General features: G+C 50.7%; 1 protein-coding gene across 2 annotated transcripts; it reads right to left on the bottom strand.

Moving 5' to 3' along the window:
* Positions 1–5,998: 5,998 nt before the first annotated feature.
* On the bottom strand, positions 5,999–13,395 carry DYNLL2 (dynein light chain LC8-type 2). 2 transcript variants are annotated; one of them, XM_062592445.1, is made up of 3 exons: positions 13,255–13,395; positions 9,659–9,797; positions 5,999–7,929 (listed from the first exon to the last, which is right to left on the bottom strand). In XM_062592445.1, the coding sequence occupies exons 2-3, from the start codon at positions 9,788–9,790 to the stop codon at positions 7,792–7,794; spliced, it is 270 nt and encodes an 89-aa protein (XP_062448429.1). In that variant the 5' UTR covers positions 9,791–9,797; positions 13,255–13,395; the 3' UTR covers positions 5,999–7,791. The 2 variants fall into 2 exon arrangements, with proteins under 2 accessions (XP_062448429.1, XP_062448428.1); XM_062592444.1 differs by lacking the exon at positions 13,255–13,395 and having other exon boundaries at positions 9,659–9,816.
* Between the last annotated feature and the right edge of the window lie 2,573 nt (positions 13,396–15,968).

Here is a 15,968-nt window from a genome sequence, read left to right as displayed (position 1 = left end):
TATTTAAGTAACACAGTACCTTAAGGCAGCCCAGGCTCCTGCTTGAATTGCATGTGTCAGTCTTGCTGCAGGACAGTCATAGCTATTGAAGCACTGGCCTGGCATCCAGCACCTGCTGAGTCACCCAGCGGCTTTCTTCTGTAGTGCTAATTACAGGATGCAGAGAGGCAGGGGCATCAGAGCGGCTCTGCCAAGGGGACCCCCAGGTCCCGTATGGGGGGGCCCTGCTCGGAGGGGGCCATACGCACTCCAGCCCATAGTCATCCCAGAAAGCTGCTGTTTCAGAGGGGACATTTTGCAATTTAGGAATTATAGGTCTAAATTTACCCCATCCATCCTGATCAATAGGCTACAGAGAAGCAGAGCAGGTCAGGGACTTTCTGCTAGGTCATATTTTTCTCATGGGGAAAATAGGATTTTTAAAAAAAAAATGGATTTGGGAAAAGTTTTTGTCCTTGTCCAAGGGTTTGGGGCTTTCCTCAAAAACAGAAAAAGCGTTTTTTTTTTCTTTCTTTCTTTTTTTTTTTTTTTCCCCCAGAGCCATGTTCTGGGCTGGGTGCCAGCTGCTTGCATGAAGGCTGCAGCGGAGGCATATCCTGCGAGTGGCTGGCGTTTTGTCAGCCCTCTGTCCTTTTTCTGCCGGGAGCAGCCTGGTGCTCAGCCTGCCTCCGGGAGACACCCGGAGGGCGGTACAGCCATCCGGGGAACCAGGCAAGATGGGTGCGAGACTAAACAAGAAGTCTGTAATTGAACACTTAACCTCTTGCTCATAGCAAAATATCTGTGTAAGGAGGGATTCCCATCCCTCTGACCCAGCTTAGGAAGTACAAGGCTGAAGCTCTGTTTATACAGCATATATCATGATGCACTAAACTGCTGGGTGAACTGTCTCCTTTTACTATGTCCTGACTTTTTATGCTGCTTACCCTGGACTGGTGTCCAGAGAATTTGTGCTCACCCTTCGGTTCAGTGCCAGTTTGGGGACAGTTTCCCACCAAGCGGGCAAGACAGGTCGTCGGTATTTGCCCGTGCTCAGCAGGGCCAGGCAGAACAGCCCAGAGATGTCGACAGAGGAGGGTCTGTTCTGCAGGATTTCATAACGCAAAAGACACCTCCTGGCTCCTGGCACATTTCTCCATCCTTCTGCAGCAAATTCATAATGAGAACCTGTGAGTGGCACCTCCAAGCCCTGAGTATGGCCTGCACAAAGCAAGGACTAGCGCTCGAAGTCTCCTCTAGCTTGGGGTAACATAGCAGGGAGGCCTCCTTCCCTAGCTCTTGATTCTGGAGTGGTTTTGCTCTTGGTGCTGTGCTCAGACAGCAGAAAAAGCTTTCCTTACAGTATGGTACCAGTGTTTCTGCCTCTGTCCCAAGAATGGGTGGAAGCTGCTTGCACAGTTGCAAACATCAGTGTGCTAAGCAGGAGCACGCACCCAGCTTTGCGAATCCCAGTCCTGTACAACGCGCGTGTCACGCTTGCTGGCTGTGGCACTGGGAACAAAGGCCGGCTTTGACTGAAGCTGAATGAGAGCAAGGGACCACTGTGGCAAATTCCTTGGATATTTTTATGGGCTGTAACCAATGCAAGGCAAGAGAATAGTTCCCAGCTATCTCCTCCCACTGAAAGCACTTCATTCACACCCAGGCTGGAAGGAGAAAGAAAAGGCCATGCACATGTCTAAATGTCAGGAACCCTATTGCATAGGGCAGCTGGGATCTCTCCTTTAAATCCCGCTGGCCAGGAGCCAGGGGAGGCCAAGCCACCCCTCCGAGCCTGCAGCCCTAGAGAGAGGACACGAAGCCCAGCTGGGCCTGCGCAGGCAGGTGAGCTGCGGTCAGACTGCTGAGCAACCGCCATAAATCAGCAGAGAATTGCAAGCAAGGAAGGGAACAAAGGAAATGGAAAGATGCCATCGCACCAGGCAGAGGGGGGAGGGCTGTGCCGGAGAACGGCGTTTGAGCAGGAGCTGGCTGAGGAAAGCCTCCGGCCAGGACTGCAAGCGTCCCAGGTCCAGCAAGGCCTGCTGTGGCCAGAGAATGGGAGCTGGCCCTGCTCTCCGCTGCCCCGCAGCACCCGTTCCTAACCACCACCTGCAGGCAAGGCCGGCTTCACCGCCAGGCAGGCAGAAGAGGCAGGAGCACGCCGAGGCAGGGCACGCCTGGGAGCGTGGCTCTTCCCCCTAGGCGTCCACAGCCCCTGCGGCGCTCTCAGAGTGCCTTTGCAGCACACAGTGTTGCACACTGAGTGCTGGCCCATTATAGATTTTTCCATCAGGCCACAGAGAGCTCCGGTGCCTTTGCTTTAAGGACAAAAAGACAAGGAGCACAAAGCCACTAAAACAGCCTCCTTCCATAGTCAAGAGAAAATGAGCAATATCAGGGCCTGATAAAACTGTCCTTTAAGCTTAATCCAGGGCCAGATCCTGCCAGGTAGTGGAGCAGAGCCTGCTGTTGCTTTCCCTCAAGTTGCATCTACCACTCCTGGCTGCAGGCTTCCTGCAAGGGAAGAGCCAGGGGACCAGAAGAGGAGCCCAGCAAGCCCCTATCCGCAGCAGTGGCCAGCAGACATCAGGAGTGGACAGAATGATCCTTTCTGGGTTGGTCCCTCCAGGCTAAAGAGAGCATGAGTCTGAGGCAGTTTAACACAACAAGGAAGCTAGATCCAAAAAAGAAAAAAAAAAAAAAAAACACAAGCAAAATCCATCTGGAGGCTGCCTAGGGCAATCTGGACATAGGGGTTGATGCAGGCCTGACTGAATTTTAAGACATAGTCTAGACTGTGTTCTGCTTTTACAGCAGTCCTTATACTCCTCTGCTCTCCCTATTGCAACATTTAACTGTGCCGAGGAAACCCCAGCTCTCCAGCACAGCAATAGGCAGCTTCGCTGCAATTCCCCGCTCTGCTGTTATGCCCTGTAACAGGACTTCTGTGGAGGTAAGGAGAGGTGAGGTGCTCCCTCGTTCCTCTTCCTGTGCTTGACACTGAGACACCGCTCCCGAGACCATCAGTGCTCACACAGGGCAGCCCTCAGATAAGCATCGTGGTTGGGGTCGCAAACAGGATGGGCTGATGAAGCCACTGCCCTGATGATAAGCAGTTATTTGTCTCATTGGTGATGAGTTATTACTCAGCCTCAGCTAGACACTGCCCTAAGGGAGGAAACATCTGATCATCTTTTTATAAACATAGTTGGCTCCTCTGCTCCTGTATCTATACAGTGCTCAGAGAACCACAGGCACTGTTGCTATGAGTCACAGTCTGGGTAAAGGTGTCAGAATCATCGCACAATAAATAGAACAAAGACCAGGGAAGCCTCGGGTGGGCAGGGACGATACAGCCCTGCTTCCTTCACAAAGTGGCACTGGCTTCCTTAGGATTTACCAATCAGAGACTGAAAGCAAGATAAAAATGCTTTCCATGTTTCCTCTTTTCATCTCAAATCTCCTGCAAAATCACTGTGAAAAGGAACATGTCCTTTGGGTACTGGGTCTACCAGAGATGAATACTCCCTCCACATGCTTGGAAAAGATTAACACTGCAAATAGTCGTGCCACGTAGCTACTATGCTGCGCAGAAGTAAGGGAGAGCACTGACTGACATGAAGCCCTGGTGCCCTAGGCTGCAATGCCAGTCCACATTCAGCATTGCCCAGCACCAGGAGGATCTTGCAGTTGCTGTGTCCCTTCTCTAAGCCACAGGTAGCCATAGAGGAAACAGAATATCATGCCAGTGAGGCAGGGAGCAAGCTGGCAAACACATCTTCTCCCATTGCTTTACCCCATGTTCCCTCCACAGAAAAAGGAACTCTAGATAATGACTAATAATTACACACATGCAGCAAAGCTACCAAAACCAGACTACACACTCTCCAGTTTCACAAAACTTTGCTTTTATAAAGCCACATCTGGAAGAAATATTGTACGTGAAGAATTGAATAACAGCTTGTAAAAGAGAAAATAATGTAATGTTCCCCCCAATCATGAACCGCACTATTAACCGTAGCAAATGAACATGCACGTCGCTAAACATCATCCTCCGTCTAAACCCCTATTCAAAAACAGCACCCAGCATCTTGGACTTCGCTTCAATTAAACATTTCAGAACGCTGGTAAAACAGGACAGTAAGAGTATATTGAATTTACATTTAAATAGCACTTTTGCCTGAAAACATCTGGAAGCAGTTTCTTTCTCCAGCTGTTTCTCCCACAGATACATACCTTCCATTCGGTCTGCCAGATCCAGATGTTTCAAAACAGTTTCATGCTTCCATTGAAGCTGAGCAGCAGTCCTGGGGACTTTGTTAACCTCTTCGGCAGGGAAACAGTTAACTTTCCAAGTCCTAATGCAGAACACCTGCGTGTGGTGGAAATTAGAGACAAAAGCACAGCCTGGCAATGGAAAAAGTCAAAGCCAAAATCTCTGTCAGAGAGCTGCTGGGGAGCGCTCTGGGAAGGCAGCAGGGACAGAAAGCTCCACGTAGTCTCACCCTGTTTGCAGCCACGCAGGGGGAACTGCTGCTTAACGTTAGGCTATTTGTAACCTCCAGATCTCCTGCACTACACAATAAATCATTTAGAAGGATGGCTGAAGACACAAAGGACTGGTGTCCATTGCATAGGTTACAGGGAGGTGAGCAGGGCTCAGTTTCACTGCCTAATTGCTAAAGGTGTGAGCTAGTCTTTTTCTTTAGCCTGAAGCACAGACTGCTGCTGCAATGATATATCTAGGAAAGCAACAAACCCACTTTCTACTTGCCTGAAATGGTTCCAGAGAATGCAGTCCCTCCAGCCACCAGCAGGCTCTCCACTCCCTGCTCCAAATGGATTTACACCAGCACTAAAATCACTGGATATAACTATACATTATTAAAATGAGTGGTTTCAAGCAGAACTAACAGTAGAAAAGTCTTTTTTCCTCTCATATTTGGATTAGCAGCCTCCCATGCTCCACCCGATATTTGTGAGCCAGTTTATTGCATCACCTGTTTTGACCAAGATCCACTGTGCACTAGGAGGGCTCAACGACTCCAGACACAGAGGCTGCGAACGTTTTCCAAGGAGCAGTAGAGTTAAATCAGACTTGCCATGCCAGGAATGCAGCACCTCAGTGCAGCATGGCTGTATCTTAAGCCATGAAACTACACTTCCAGCCAAAAGGTTTGCTGTGACTATTCCGGGAGGAGTGGAGGAAGAGTGTCACTCCCAGCTCCTCCCAAAGTAGAAACCACCTCTGCTTTTTAACATTGTAAGGTGCAAGCTAGATTAGTAGTACTATGGTTTTGTTACACACAGCCAACTTAGGAGTCAGCTCCTCTTATACCTGCTTGATATTCTCATGCTTTTGTCTACAGCTCAGTTACCCCTTATTTCCCATGCTGAAATGTTGCTGTCCTGCAGCATGGTTATTGCACCACCACAGTTAAGAGCCCACAGCAGCTTTTCCAGAATATCAGAACAGCTACAAACCCACAGCAAAGTTGGATCAATAGCAAGCTAGAGACCCAAGGGGGTTGGTTTAAGAACAAGTTCACCTCTCTGGGGGGAGATGTGTATGTTTGTGGGGGGGTAATTAAACACAACTCCAGGCAACTAGAAACTGTTTCAGATCTTTTTTTTTTTTTTTTCTTTAAACTAAGCTCAGGGAGGAAGCATGAAAGGACACCTGTGAGCATAAAAAAGCCATGACCTTAGCTGCTATACTACTGGGTTTTCCTAAAGTCATTAAGAGGCTAGCCCTAATGCCTTCATATCTAGGTTACCTGGCACAAAAGCACCCTATTAGGGCTGCAGAAGGATAACACTCACCCAGGATCCTTCCTTCTGGTTTGGTGTTTGAGCCAAGCTAGAGGTCAGCACCAGCACAGTTTGAGTTTCTCCCCCTCTAGTAACCTGCCTCCTTTGGATCATCAGCATCTTCCAGGCCAGACAACTTGCAGCTCACTTTGAACAAATGTGATTTTTGGCTTTGGACAGCTAGCAATGAAGAAACTAGAGACTGTTGAAATGTGTCAATTCACTTTTAATGTTTGAAAAAAAAATAAATGGTATTTGAGCCATTGCAGTTATGAAGGGAGCACATCTTGCTCCACAGACTGTGAACAGGTTCACATTAGACTCATGCTTAGAAAAAAAAAAAAACAAAACAACAAAACAAACCCAAAACATTCTCCTTTCAGATCAAGAGTAGAGTTCTGAATAGACAAGACTACAAGGGTGCCCCAGACAGTCCAAGGCACATTACCCCCAGTGCAGACATTTCCATCAACATGAAGTTATGACAGCTACATTCTTTCTAGGTACAACATGATTCTATCAATATTACAAAATTAGGCATACTTTGGATTTTGCACAGAGACAAGGACTTTTACTTCAGGAAGTAGTCAACCTGGGTCATCAGGTCATTTCACAATGAATAGCTCTCTCACTCTGCCCTTCCCCCCCAGCAGTGATTAAAAGCAATGGCTTGTTACTAACACCTCCCCAAGTTCATCCCAGAGATGCGAGTGAGGCTCACCAGCCAAATGATTGTCTATGTATTAGTTAACAAACCAATAAATAGACCTTACTGCAAGCACCAGACATTTATTTAGTCATCACATAGCATTTTTGTCCTTCAGGATTTCTTCCACCCAGATAAAATAAAAGACTTCCTGCAGTTTAATCCAAGAATCAGTACATACTAAGACAACATCACTGCTGAATCTATTGGAGACCAAAACATTTTCTCTGCCTTTGAAGCAGATGTCACATGAGTTTCCTTCACAAACATCACATGTAAATTTAACTTCTTGGTACTGTGCTTTAAGAACAAAAGCAGATATCAGAACATGGAGGACAATCCTCCAGAAATAGCTTATCAGCTACAGAAAATAGAAGAGGAGACAGTGGCCACTTACAAATCTTCCACATGACTAGCTTGCTTTAAGGAGAACATCAAGTTAAGGCAGTGTTGAGACAACTGGCTAAGAATATGCCAAATAAAGCTGTTGTCAATAGTCACCAATTTGATAGCCTAGTCCATTTGGGGGATGGCCCACATGGCCAGTCTTAGATCTTAGCAGCAAGGTCTAAAGACTTCAGCCACAGCATGCTGCTTTCTGCTCCACACCAGCAACTCAAGAGGATATTTGTTGAAGTCTTCTAGACCAGGCCAAGTTGCTTGCAAGTCTAGCTCAGTATGTTTCAGAGCCAAAAAATAGTGATGGGCACTGAAAAAGAACACTGAGGGTGCCAGCTGCAAGTCTGTTTTAATCACAGTCTGAGGTGGAGTTCAACCTTTGGATGAAAAAATCCCATTAACAAGAGCCACCCTACCAACTTTCAGGGATGGTCTAAGTACCTGCATTGAGGTTACTGGGAGAGCCAGCTCTCTACAGTCTGCAGGGTGGGTAGAGGCTCACACTGGCATTGCTCCTCATTTCAAGAGTAACAGTCTAATAGAACTTGATAAGGAAGTCAACAGGGTCTTTTTTGGCCTGCCCAAAGAAGTTTTCCCAGCCTCAAAGAAGGAATTACCACTGAGGGAACTGTTGTGGAATAGTTTTATTTCTTCCCACATAAAGGCCATTGTTTAAGCATTTACAGGTTTTCCTAGTGCAATACAACCAAAAAAAAAAGCAGTAACAAAAAACGCCGCCTTCTTCCCAGGCAACTAAACAGAAGTAGATTTTTACTGCAACATATACACATTAAATATAGTATACAGTCCATGCAGCGGCATAGCCATGTTAAAGGGAGTCGTGGCTTCAGCCATCAGTGCATTACAGTCCAAATTTCACTTGCTCTTACTTCCTATCCAGACTTGAAGAGAAGAATTGCAACCTGACCCAAGTAAAAATAGATGAAGTGCTTTGTCTCGTGTGTTACATAGCTGCCAAAGTTTCTGCCAACAATGCAGTGCCAAGTTGGGTTGTATTTCTTGTCAAATTCCTGAAGAAACAGAGAATAGAGGAGTTAAGGCCAAGAAAGCCCACATGAAAATAGTTCTAAGCACAGATTCTTAGCTGGTTCTGTTCATGCACTAATGCTTCTCCTCCCACCTATAGCATCTTTAGATTCCCCATTGCAAGACACTATTGTATTAAGGGAGGTCCTGACTGAGACAAGCTAGACTAGCACTGGATTGTTTGAATGATCAACTACCAGCAAATTCATCTCTTAAGATTTTGCACACAACAGCCCTGAGCAGAGAGAAGATTTAACAGTTCTCCTTGGTAAAGTGCTATTCAAGCCATGCATGTAGGCTAGCTCAAGGAAACATTTCTCCTCACCCATTCCAAGCCCACTCACAAAAAAAATAAAAAAAGATTTTGGCATGTCTGCTCTAGCAAGGCATTTGGGCTTAAAGGTCACCTAAAAAAAGGAGTAAGTCTGACTTCTACTGTTTAAGACTTCTCCTTCACAAACAGAATCTGCAGCAAGAATGAGCAGGCAAACTCATAGGCCAGACAGCATGTGAAGACCTAAGACAGGTCAGAGGTGAGCAAGCTGAATGCTGGTTTAATCTTTTCTTTTTTTGGCAGGGAGATGAGAAGGGTTAAAGACCATTTCCTTCCTCTAATTGATATAGATCTCCCAAGAATACCCTTCCTGCCCCTGAGGAGGAGTAAGAAGAACAGACTCCAAGATTAAAGCAAGCGTTAGTCCTCAGAAAGCAGCAAGACAGTTAAGCTCTTTGCAGGTAACCTTTGAAGTAAAGAAAGGCTTCCTTGCCAGGTCATGAAGGTGTATCAAGTTATTGCTTCCCTCCTCCCAACACACTCTTAGAAAAGAGAGCCAAACTTCTTTGGAAGTTTTGCTGCATTCATTCACTATGTAGGCTGCATTGCCCCAAGCACTTTGAGATAAGTCTTGCCTCATCATATCAAAGTGATCTGGGAAGTTATAAGACACCTCTGAATTCTTTACATTCAAGCTTAAATTACAAGCAAGACCCAAAAAGCTAGCCCAGGTGCCAGGACTGCATGACCTAGGTAATCACATTTTCCTCCCTCAAAAGCACTTTGCCTGACCACAGGGAGAAGGGGCTACACAGAGGGAACTGGCAATTCCCCAGACACTATCAGGCATCTGACTGAAGCTGATAGCCTCTTCTAAATAGGCACCTTTTAAGTGAAGACAACTTGCACTGCTTTTAAAACAGCATCTTCACACAATCCTGTGGGCTGACACAAGACCCCATCCTCCTCCATACTCAAACACCACAGTGCCAGCAACATGATAGAACAGAACTATACATGCACAGCTGCATTTAGCCCAGGCAAGGCAGTACACCCACTTCTGAGTGAAATTTCAGAGTAATCCCACCCCTGCACTGTTAATGCAAGTCAAGTTTAAACAGCAGCATCTGTGGAGCAAGTCCTAACAAGCAACTGCAGCCAGCTCTTTCTAGGCCAGCAAATTCAGAGGGACAGCAGTCATGCCATTTGCTCAGAGTCTGCCAGAGCAACAGACCAGGCCTTACTCTGCCATAGCTTTCCTCTGACCTTGTAGGAGTCACTCTATACTCCTGGGAATAGTAGTAAAGCAAAGAAAGCATTTTCTCCCTCCAAAGAGGGTAGTATGAAGTCTCAGACACTCAGACCCATGACAGACACACATGCATAAATGCTTAAGTCTCACTCACTCAGCCAGAGCAGCCCCCTCTCCCCTTAGTTACCTTCTTTATGTATGCTGCAATGTCCTTTTCTATGTTGTACTTCTCCATTGCCTGTGTAGCACAGTCTACAGCATCCTGCTGCATGTCCTCGGACATGTCCGCATTCTTGATCACAGCCTTTCTGTCAGACATTGTGACCCTAAAGCAAAACATAGATTCCTTTAATCCCTTCCCAAGAGAGGAGTCCTCCAGTGCATCAGAGGCTATCCTTTCTAGAGCAGGCTGTGTCACAAGCTAGTACTACAAAAACCCTATTGCACTTTAATTGAGGTTATTAGGGTAGCCTACAGTAGTCCCAGATGAGGATTCCCCTTACAGCTGAAACACTGAGCATTAGCAGTCTGGAGATTAGGCCAGAGATAGTCCAGCACCACCACCTGCATTAAATACATGCAGAAAAAGCTTACCATGTGGGAGGAGACAAAATCTGCAGAGAGACACAGCCCTCCTATATATCAACAAGGGTCAAGTTCATCTTCCAGCCTCATCTGCTCAAAGCCTTGCAACCAAGAGATCCCAGACTGCCTGTCTCCAAGATCAAGGCTCAGAAAGCATGTTAAGCACCAGCAATGCTGTTATTTTTCCCCACACTAAGTTACAGTCACTGTTGCTAGTTCAGCCTAGAATGAGAGTTCTTCACATGCAGCCTCACATTCCCTCACCTCACCACTGGCTTACCACTGAAATCTAGACTTCAGCTGTTCAAATGGAACAAAGCAGGACTAAGTCAGGAACAGGTTAACATCACACTGCAGCCTAGGAACATAGGCAAGGGGAAGCAAGCCCAACTGCAGAGCTGGCACAGCCAGGGCCCTAGAAAATGGCCTCCAGTTTTCCTCCCTTTGCCTGTGAGCCACAATATAGGTTCTGGAAACCAGCACACCAGTACTACATGTCCCTTAAATGCTTAGCTCAAATGTGCCACTTCCTGGTTTCTTAACTACCTTACAAGGTGAAGGAGGTTAAGGTGTTTTGTACTAGTCAGTGTGGAGCTGTTTACATGTAGGTCTTCCATGATCTTTTCAGGGAGGCATCCAGCATTGGGAAGTTTCCTATGCAGTTCATGTTGCTACAAAGTTTTTTTGCAATCCCAGCCCTGCTGTCTTTCTTCAAGCAAAGGTCCCAAATTCTTGCACTAGCAAAGCAGCACTGTACAGTCCTACTGCTGGCCAGTGTACTTCAATACCCACACAGGACACCCGGCCCACTGCTCCCAAACCACACCCACAACAAGGCATATGTTATGTGGGAGACTGATCAGGTGAACGTCTGTGCTGAGGAGGACCATGGCTGGTCACCTTGGCAGCAGTACTTACTAGAATACATTAAAACTGTGAAAATAAGCCTCTCAATGGCAAAGAATGCATCCAATTAAGCTTGGAGAACACCATTAAGTTTACTAAACTTTTCTACAATGCTGCAAGTCTTGAGCTATACTACCAGAGATGTTTTGAAGTAGTGGAACTACACATTTTTAGCTCCACTGGGGAGTGGAGAAAATCTGCTGTAATGATTGCTTCCTGGAACAGTCCCAGAAAACTGAAGGAGTAGCTTTGTTACAGCAATTAAATGAGCCTGCTAACCAGAGAGAAAGAGAATCCAGTTACATAATTGCAACCCTATGATTACAATACTTCAATTCTTTACTCTGCCTGTAGTTGAAGACTTCAATTGCAACCTTAATTTATACATTTTAGATACAATGTTTAATAGAGCACTGCTATTAGCATACATTAACAACATCAGGAAGAATAACAGAAACTGAGCTCAAATGTCAGTAGAGAGCACATGCCTCTATCACAGCTCTGAAGAAAACATTTCCAGCCAGTTTCCTTGTGTGCTGTCATTTAAGCCAGTGGGTTGTAGCCTATGGCCCAGGAACAACTCTGACAGGGCAAAATATAGCTAAGAAGCCAAATCGACTGCCTTTGGATTTGGATTCGCTACCCAGAAGACTGGTTTCCTTTGGGGAAAAAAAAAAATCTTCTTGAGGTCCAGCACACAGGAAAAGGAAAGCAACAGAAATTCACTTTAGGGTCATTTTTTCTAGGAAAGCCTCATTAGGAAGAGAAGATGGCATCTGACCTTTCAAGCACATAAGGCCTTTACACGCCCCTGCTACACACTAGTTCAGAGGGCATTTACCATTACATAACTAGACATCAAGTAACCTGCAGAAAACATTTTCCTTCTTTGTTGTTTAGGCTAGAAGCATTTCAATGCAGGCCCATGTTACCAAGGGCTAACAGTATCATAGGAGAAAAACAATTATCCTTCACTAGAGCTGCAAATGCTGGCTAGCCTGCCCTCTCCAGCACTGCACTGCTCCAGGGCAGAGCAGCCTTCATAGGCCAGCCCAGCCTGCAGCCAGCCACACTGCTGGAGGGAGGGTCCTTGCATCTGCTGGGGCTCAGCTCCTACATGCCACCCCTCATGCTGACCCACAGCCCCCACGCTGTTAGAAGGGCTCCCCCTGCAAGGCTGCCCAGCACCACTATATACACACCTGATACCTGAATCATAAACCATGGTCAGCCCTCAGGGTCTCGCCACTCAAGCCCAGCCCTCTATGGTGAGAGGGCACAGCCCCAGCAACCACTCCAGAGCAGCAGAAGCACAGCTCCAGCACCCAACCCACCCTCTCAGGGCAGGGTAAAGCCAGGGTGGGTACAGCCCTAGCAACCACCCTTTCAAACAGCTCAGGGCAGGATAGGGCCTTGGGGGAGAGAGAAGTGCACAGCCCCCCCACAACCTCCAGGCATAATGAGCCTTGGGCGTGAGGCACAGCCCAGCACCCATCCTTTCCCCAGAGGAGGTGAAAAGGGGGGCTTAGGAAGAGAGGGAAGCACAGCCCAGCATCAGCCCTTCCCCAATCAGGGCAGGGCCTTGGGAAAAGGGGGGGGGGCACAGCTTACTACCCACCCCTTTCCTGATGAAAGTAGGGGGTGGCTTTGGGAAGAGGGGGCACAGTCCTGCAACCACCCCTTCCCTGATCAGGGCAGGAGGGGCCTTGGGAAGAGAGGGGTCACAGCCCAGCACCACCCCTTACTCGACTGGGAAGGGCCTTGGGAAGAGCAGCCCAGCACCACCCCTTCCCCAATGAGGTTAAGGGAGAGCCTTGGGAAGAGGGAGAGGCACAGCCCAGCACCCACCCCTCCCCAGATCAGGGCAGAGGGGAGGCTTAGGAAGCAGGGGGGCACAGCCCAGTACCACCCCTTCCTCTCGGCAGGAGGGGAGCGAGGCACAAGCCCAGCGCTCGCCGCTTCCCTCAGCGAGGCAGAATGCCCCGGAGACGCTCCCAGGAGCCAGGCGCATGTGCAGGCTGGGGGGGAGGCGTGACCTTCACCGGGGAAGCTCCGGGGGCGCCCGGGGCGGCGGTGACCTTGCCCGCAGCGAGGCCGGCAACGGCCGGCGGCTGCAGGGCCACCGAGGCGGGGCGGGGCCCGAGCGGGGCCGGCAGCGCAGGGCAGAGCCGCCCGCAGCCGCGATCCCCCCCACACACACCCCCTCCCGCCTGGGGCGGGCCCCACCGCCGCCTCAGGCACGGAGCGGCCGGCACCGGGCGCGGCGGCCCCGGCGCTGCGGGCGTCGCTCACCTTCACAGTGACAGGGCCACCCCGGGAGGGCAGGGCGAGACACGGCACCGAGGAGAAAGAAGAGGAGGGCGGAGGAGGAGGCCCGGACCCGCGCGCCGCGCAGCGCCGCTCGCCTCAGCCCGCTCCGCTCCGTGCGCCGCGCCGAGGGCTCTGCGCCGCGCCGCCGCGCCGCGCTCAAATACCGCCCCGCCCGCTGCGGCGCGCGGCCCGCCGCGCCCCCATTGGCTGCGCCGCGCCGCCCGCCGCGCCCCCATTGGCTGCGCCGCGGCGCGGCCCGCCGCCCCGGCCCGTCCGCCCGCGCTGCTCTGCCTACATCCTGTTTCATCCCACAATGCCGCGCGGCGGCGCGAGGCGGGGCGGGGCGGCGGCGCGGGACCGGGAGGGGGGGGGCGCTGCCCTGAGGGGGCCGCGCCGCGGGGGGCGGGGGATGGCGGCGCTGCCCGCGGCCTCGTCCCGTGGGGCCTCGTCCCCGGAGGGCGCTGCCGGGGGGCTGATCGCCCCGGGGTGGGGGCTGGTCCCCCGGGGGACATTGCCCTGCGGGTCCTGGTGCCTTGGGGGGGGGGGTCCTGATCCCTCTGGGAGTGCTGCCTTGACGCACCCTGATCCTTCGTGGGGGTGGGGGCTGATCCCCTGGGGGACATTGCCCTGGGGGCACTGGTGCCTTTGGGAGGGGATCCTGATCCCCCGGGGGGGGGGTCTGATCCCTCTGGGGGATGTTGCTTTGGGAGCCCTTGGGGGGGGGGGCTGGTGCCTGGGGGAGACCTGTTTCCCCAGCATCCCTGATCTCTGGAGGGGGGCACTGATTTGGGGGGCTCTGATCCCCTGTGAAGGGCCCTGCTGTCTCCGTGGGAGGGCTGCTCTTGTGGCCCTGCCTGCTCTCCCTGCTGGGGGCCCTCCCAGGGAGGAGGGCAGGATGTAGGGGACAGACCTGCACGGCTCAGACGGCTGCCCAGGGCCCCCCTCGACTGCCAGAGGCGGCTGGAGCCCCGGGGAGAGCCTGACACCTCTGCTAGGCACTAATATTAGGGCAGCATTTAAAGCGGGGGGGGGGGGGGGGGGCTCTGTGGGACTGGGATTATATTCCCAACTCTCTAACAGATCCCGGTGCGTCTTCATGGCGTGTGCTGGGATTTGCCACCATGACACCTTGCAGCGAGTGGCTATACTTCCTACCCCAGCTGTGGCTGCTCTGGTGCACCTAACTCCAGGTCCTGCACGGGGATCGGTGCCAGCAAATTCCTGCCATCATGTGAGGCCTTCCTGAGTCCAGAGATCCGTTTGCAGGCCAGGGACTGCTATGTGCAAAGTATTCCTGCAAAGACAGCTCACCTCAGGAGCAAAAACCAGTTCTGTCAGTGTTGATTAATTGTAACTTTGCACTTGTAGTGTGTCTTCCACCTGAGATCTTCAAGTGCATTATGGTCGTTGATTAATTGAGCCTTGCAATACCCTCCTGAGGTTACTGGCATTATTGCAGCTTCTCCTATTTGCAGCTGAGCAAACTAAGGCAACAGAAGGAGTGAGTGACCTGTGAGAGGTCACCGAGGAGGTCAGGGGCCCCACTGGGAGTAAAACCAGGTCTCTGGGAGATCGGTCATACAGCTCCTCATGACATGATACCAGGGAAAGCATCTCCAAGATAAAAGCGGTTCCAATGCTGCCCTTCCCAGCTGCCAGCGTCCCCTGTCCTTGCCCCACAGTGTCCCGTGTCTTGCCCACCTTTGGGCGGGGGGCTCTCTCATTTCCCAAGTTTTTCCTGCTTTCAAACTGGAAGCAGAGCTTGGGGAATGCCAAACAAGGGTGGGAAGGAAGAGCATCTTTTGCCAAAACACCATCTGGAGCTGCAGCTGGTCCCTGGGGGCTCCTCAGCTGAGCCCCACCAGCTCCAGCCCTGCCGAGCATGGGGAAGCTGAGTTGGTCACAGCCTGGGTGTTGCCTCGGTTGGCAAGTGGCCTCACGCCGCATCGGTTCCCAGAGGTGACACGTGGCCTTTTGAGCAGCTTCATTGTGTATTCACCTCGAGAGCTTGTCCCCAGCACTTGGGGGGACAAGCACGTAGTGCTGAAACTGGCAGCAATGCCAGCAAGCACGGGAACCCCTTGACATTTTGGAGGTGAGGGACAGGGAGAGGAAGCCGAGACCGGTGGTCCCTTTGGCCATGCTGATGGCCTGGGCAACAGGCAGAGGTGACACAGGCCACCGGGCTGAGCATAATGGTGCTATCTCACATCTCATACCATCTCCATCGCCCTAGAAAAGGTATGGGTATCGTCTCTGGTAGCAGGGCAGAGCAGCACGCAAAAGACAAGAAGACTACGTCATGCCAGGCTCCTAATGTTTCACGTGTACATGAAAGCCAAGTTAAGGACAAAAGGGAGAATAAAACCTCTCTGTTCATCCTTGAGTCCAGGGAAAGGTCTGATTCAGCACTGCGATATCCCAGTTTTGTGTTACTGCTCTCACCAGCATGAAGCGGTGGCAAAGCTCAGTGTTAATGGCTCTGCTGCCACATAGGCACCTGGCCCCAAAGCCACTGTCGTCCACAGCGTGGAGGCTGCAAACCATAGGAAAAGGCAAAGGGGATTCATGCCGGTGACAGGCGCCCATCAGTGGGGTTTAACATGGTTGAGCGCTGGAGACAGCAGCAAGGGAGCAGCTGAGGCCAGTGGAGCCTCCAGTGATGAGCGCGACACTGCTGCTTCGGCTGCTCGGTG

Source organism: Rhea pennata, chromosome 20, assembly GCF_028389875.1.
Source record: "Rhea pennata isolate bPtePen1 chromosome 20, bPtePen1.pri, whole genome shotgun sequence".
NCBI classification, from domain to species: Eukaryota; Metazoa; Chordata; class Aves; order Rheiformes; family Rheidae; genus Rhea; species Rhea pennata.
The sequence above is the reverse complement of the archived record's forward strand: the minus strand, read 5'-3'. Positions and strand labels throughout refer to the sequence as shown.

Bases quoted from the DNA above. Each gene is read 5' to 3' on its own strand.
- DYNLL2 (XM_062592444.1), bottom strand. From the start codon at position 9,811: ATGTTTTGCTTTAGGGTCACAATGTCTGACAGAAAGGCTGTGATCAAG. The intron at 7,930-9,658 runs GTAACTAAGGGG...CTGTTTCTTCAG, and splicing joins TTGCAGCATACATAAAGAAG to GAATTTGACAAGAAATACAA.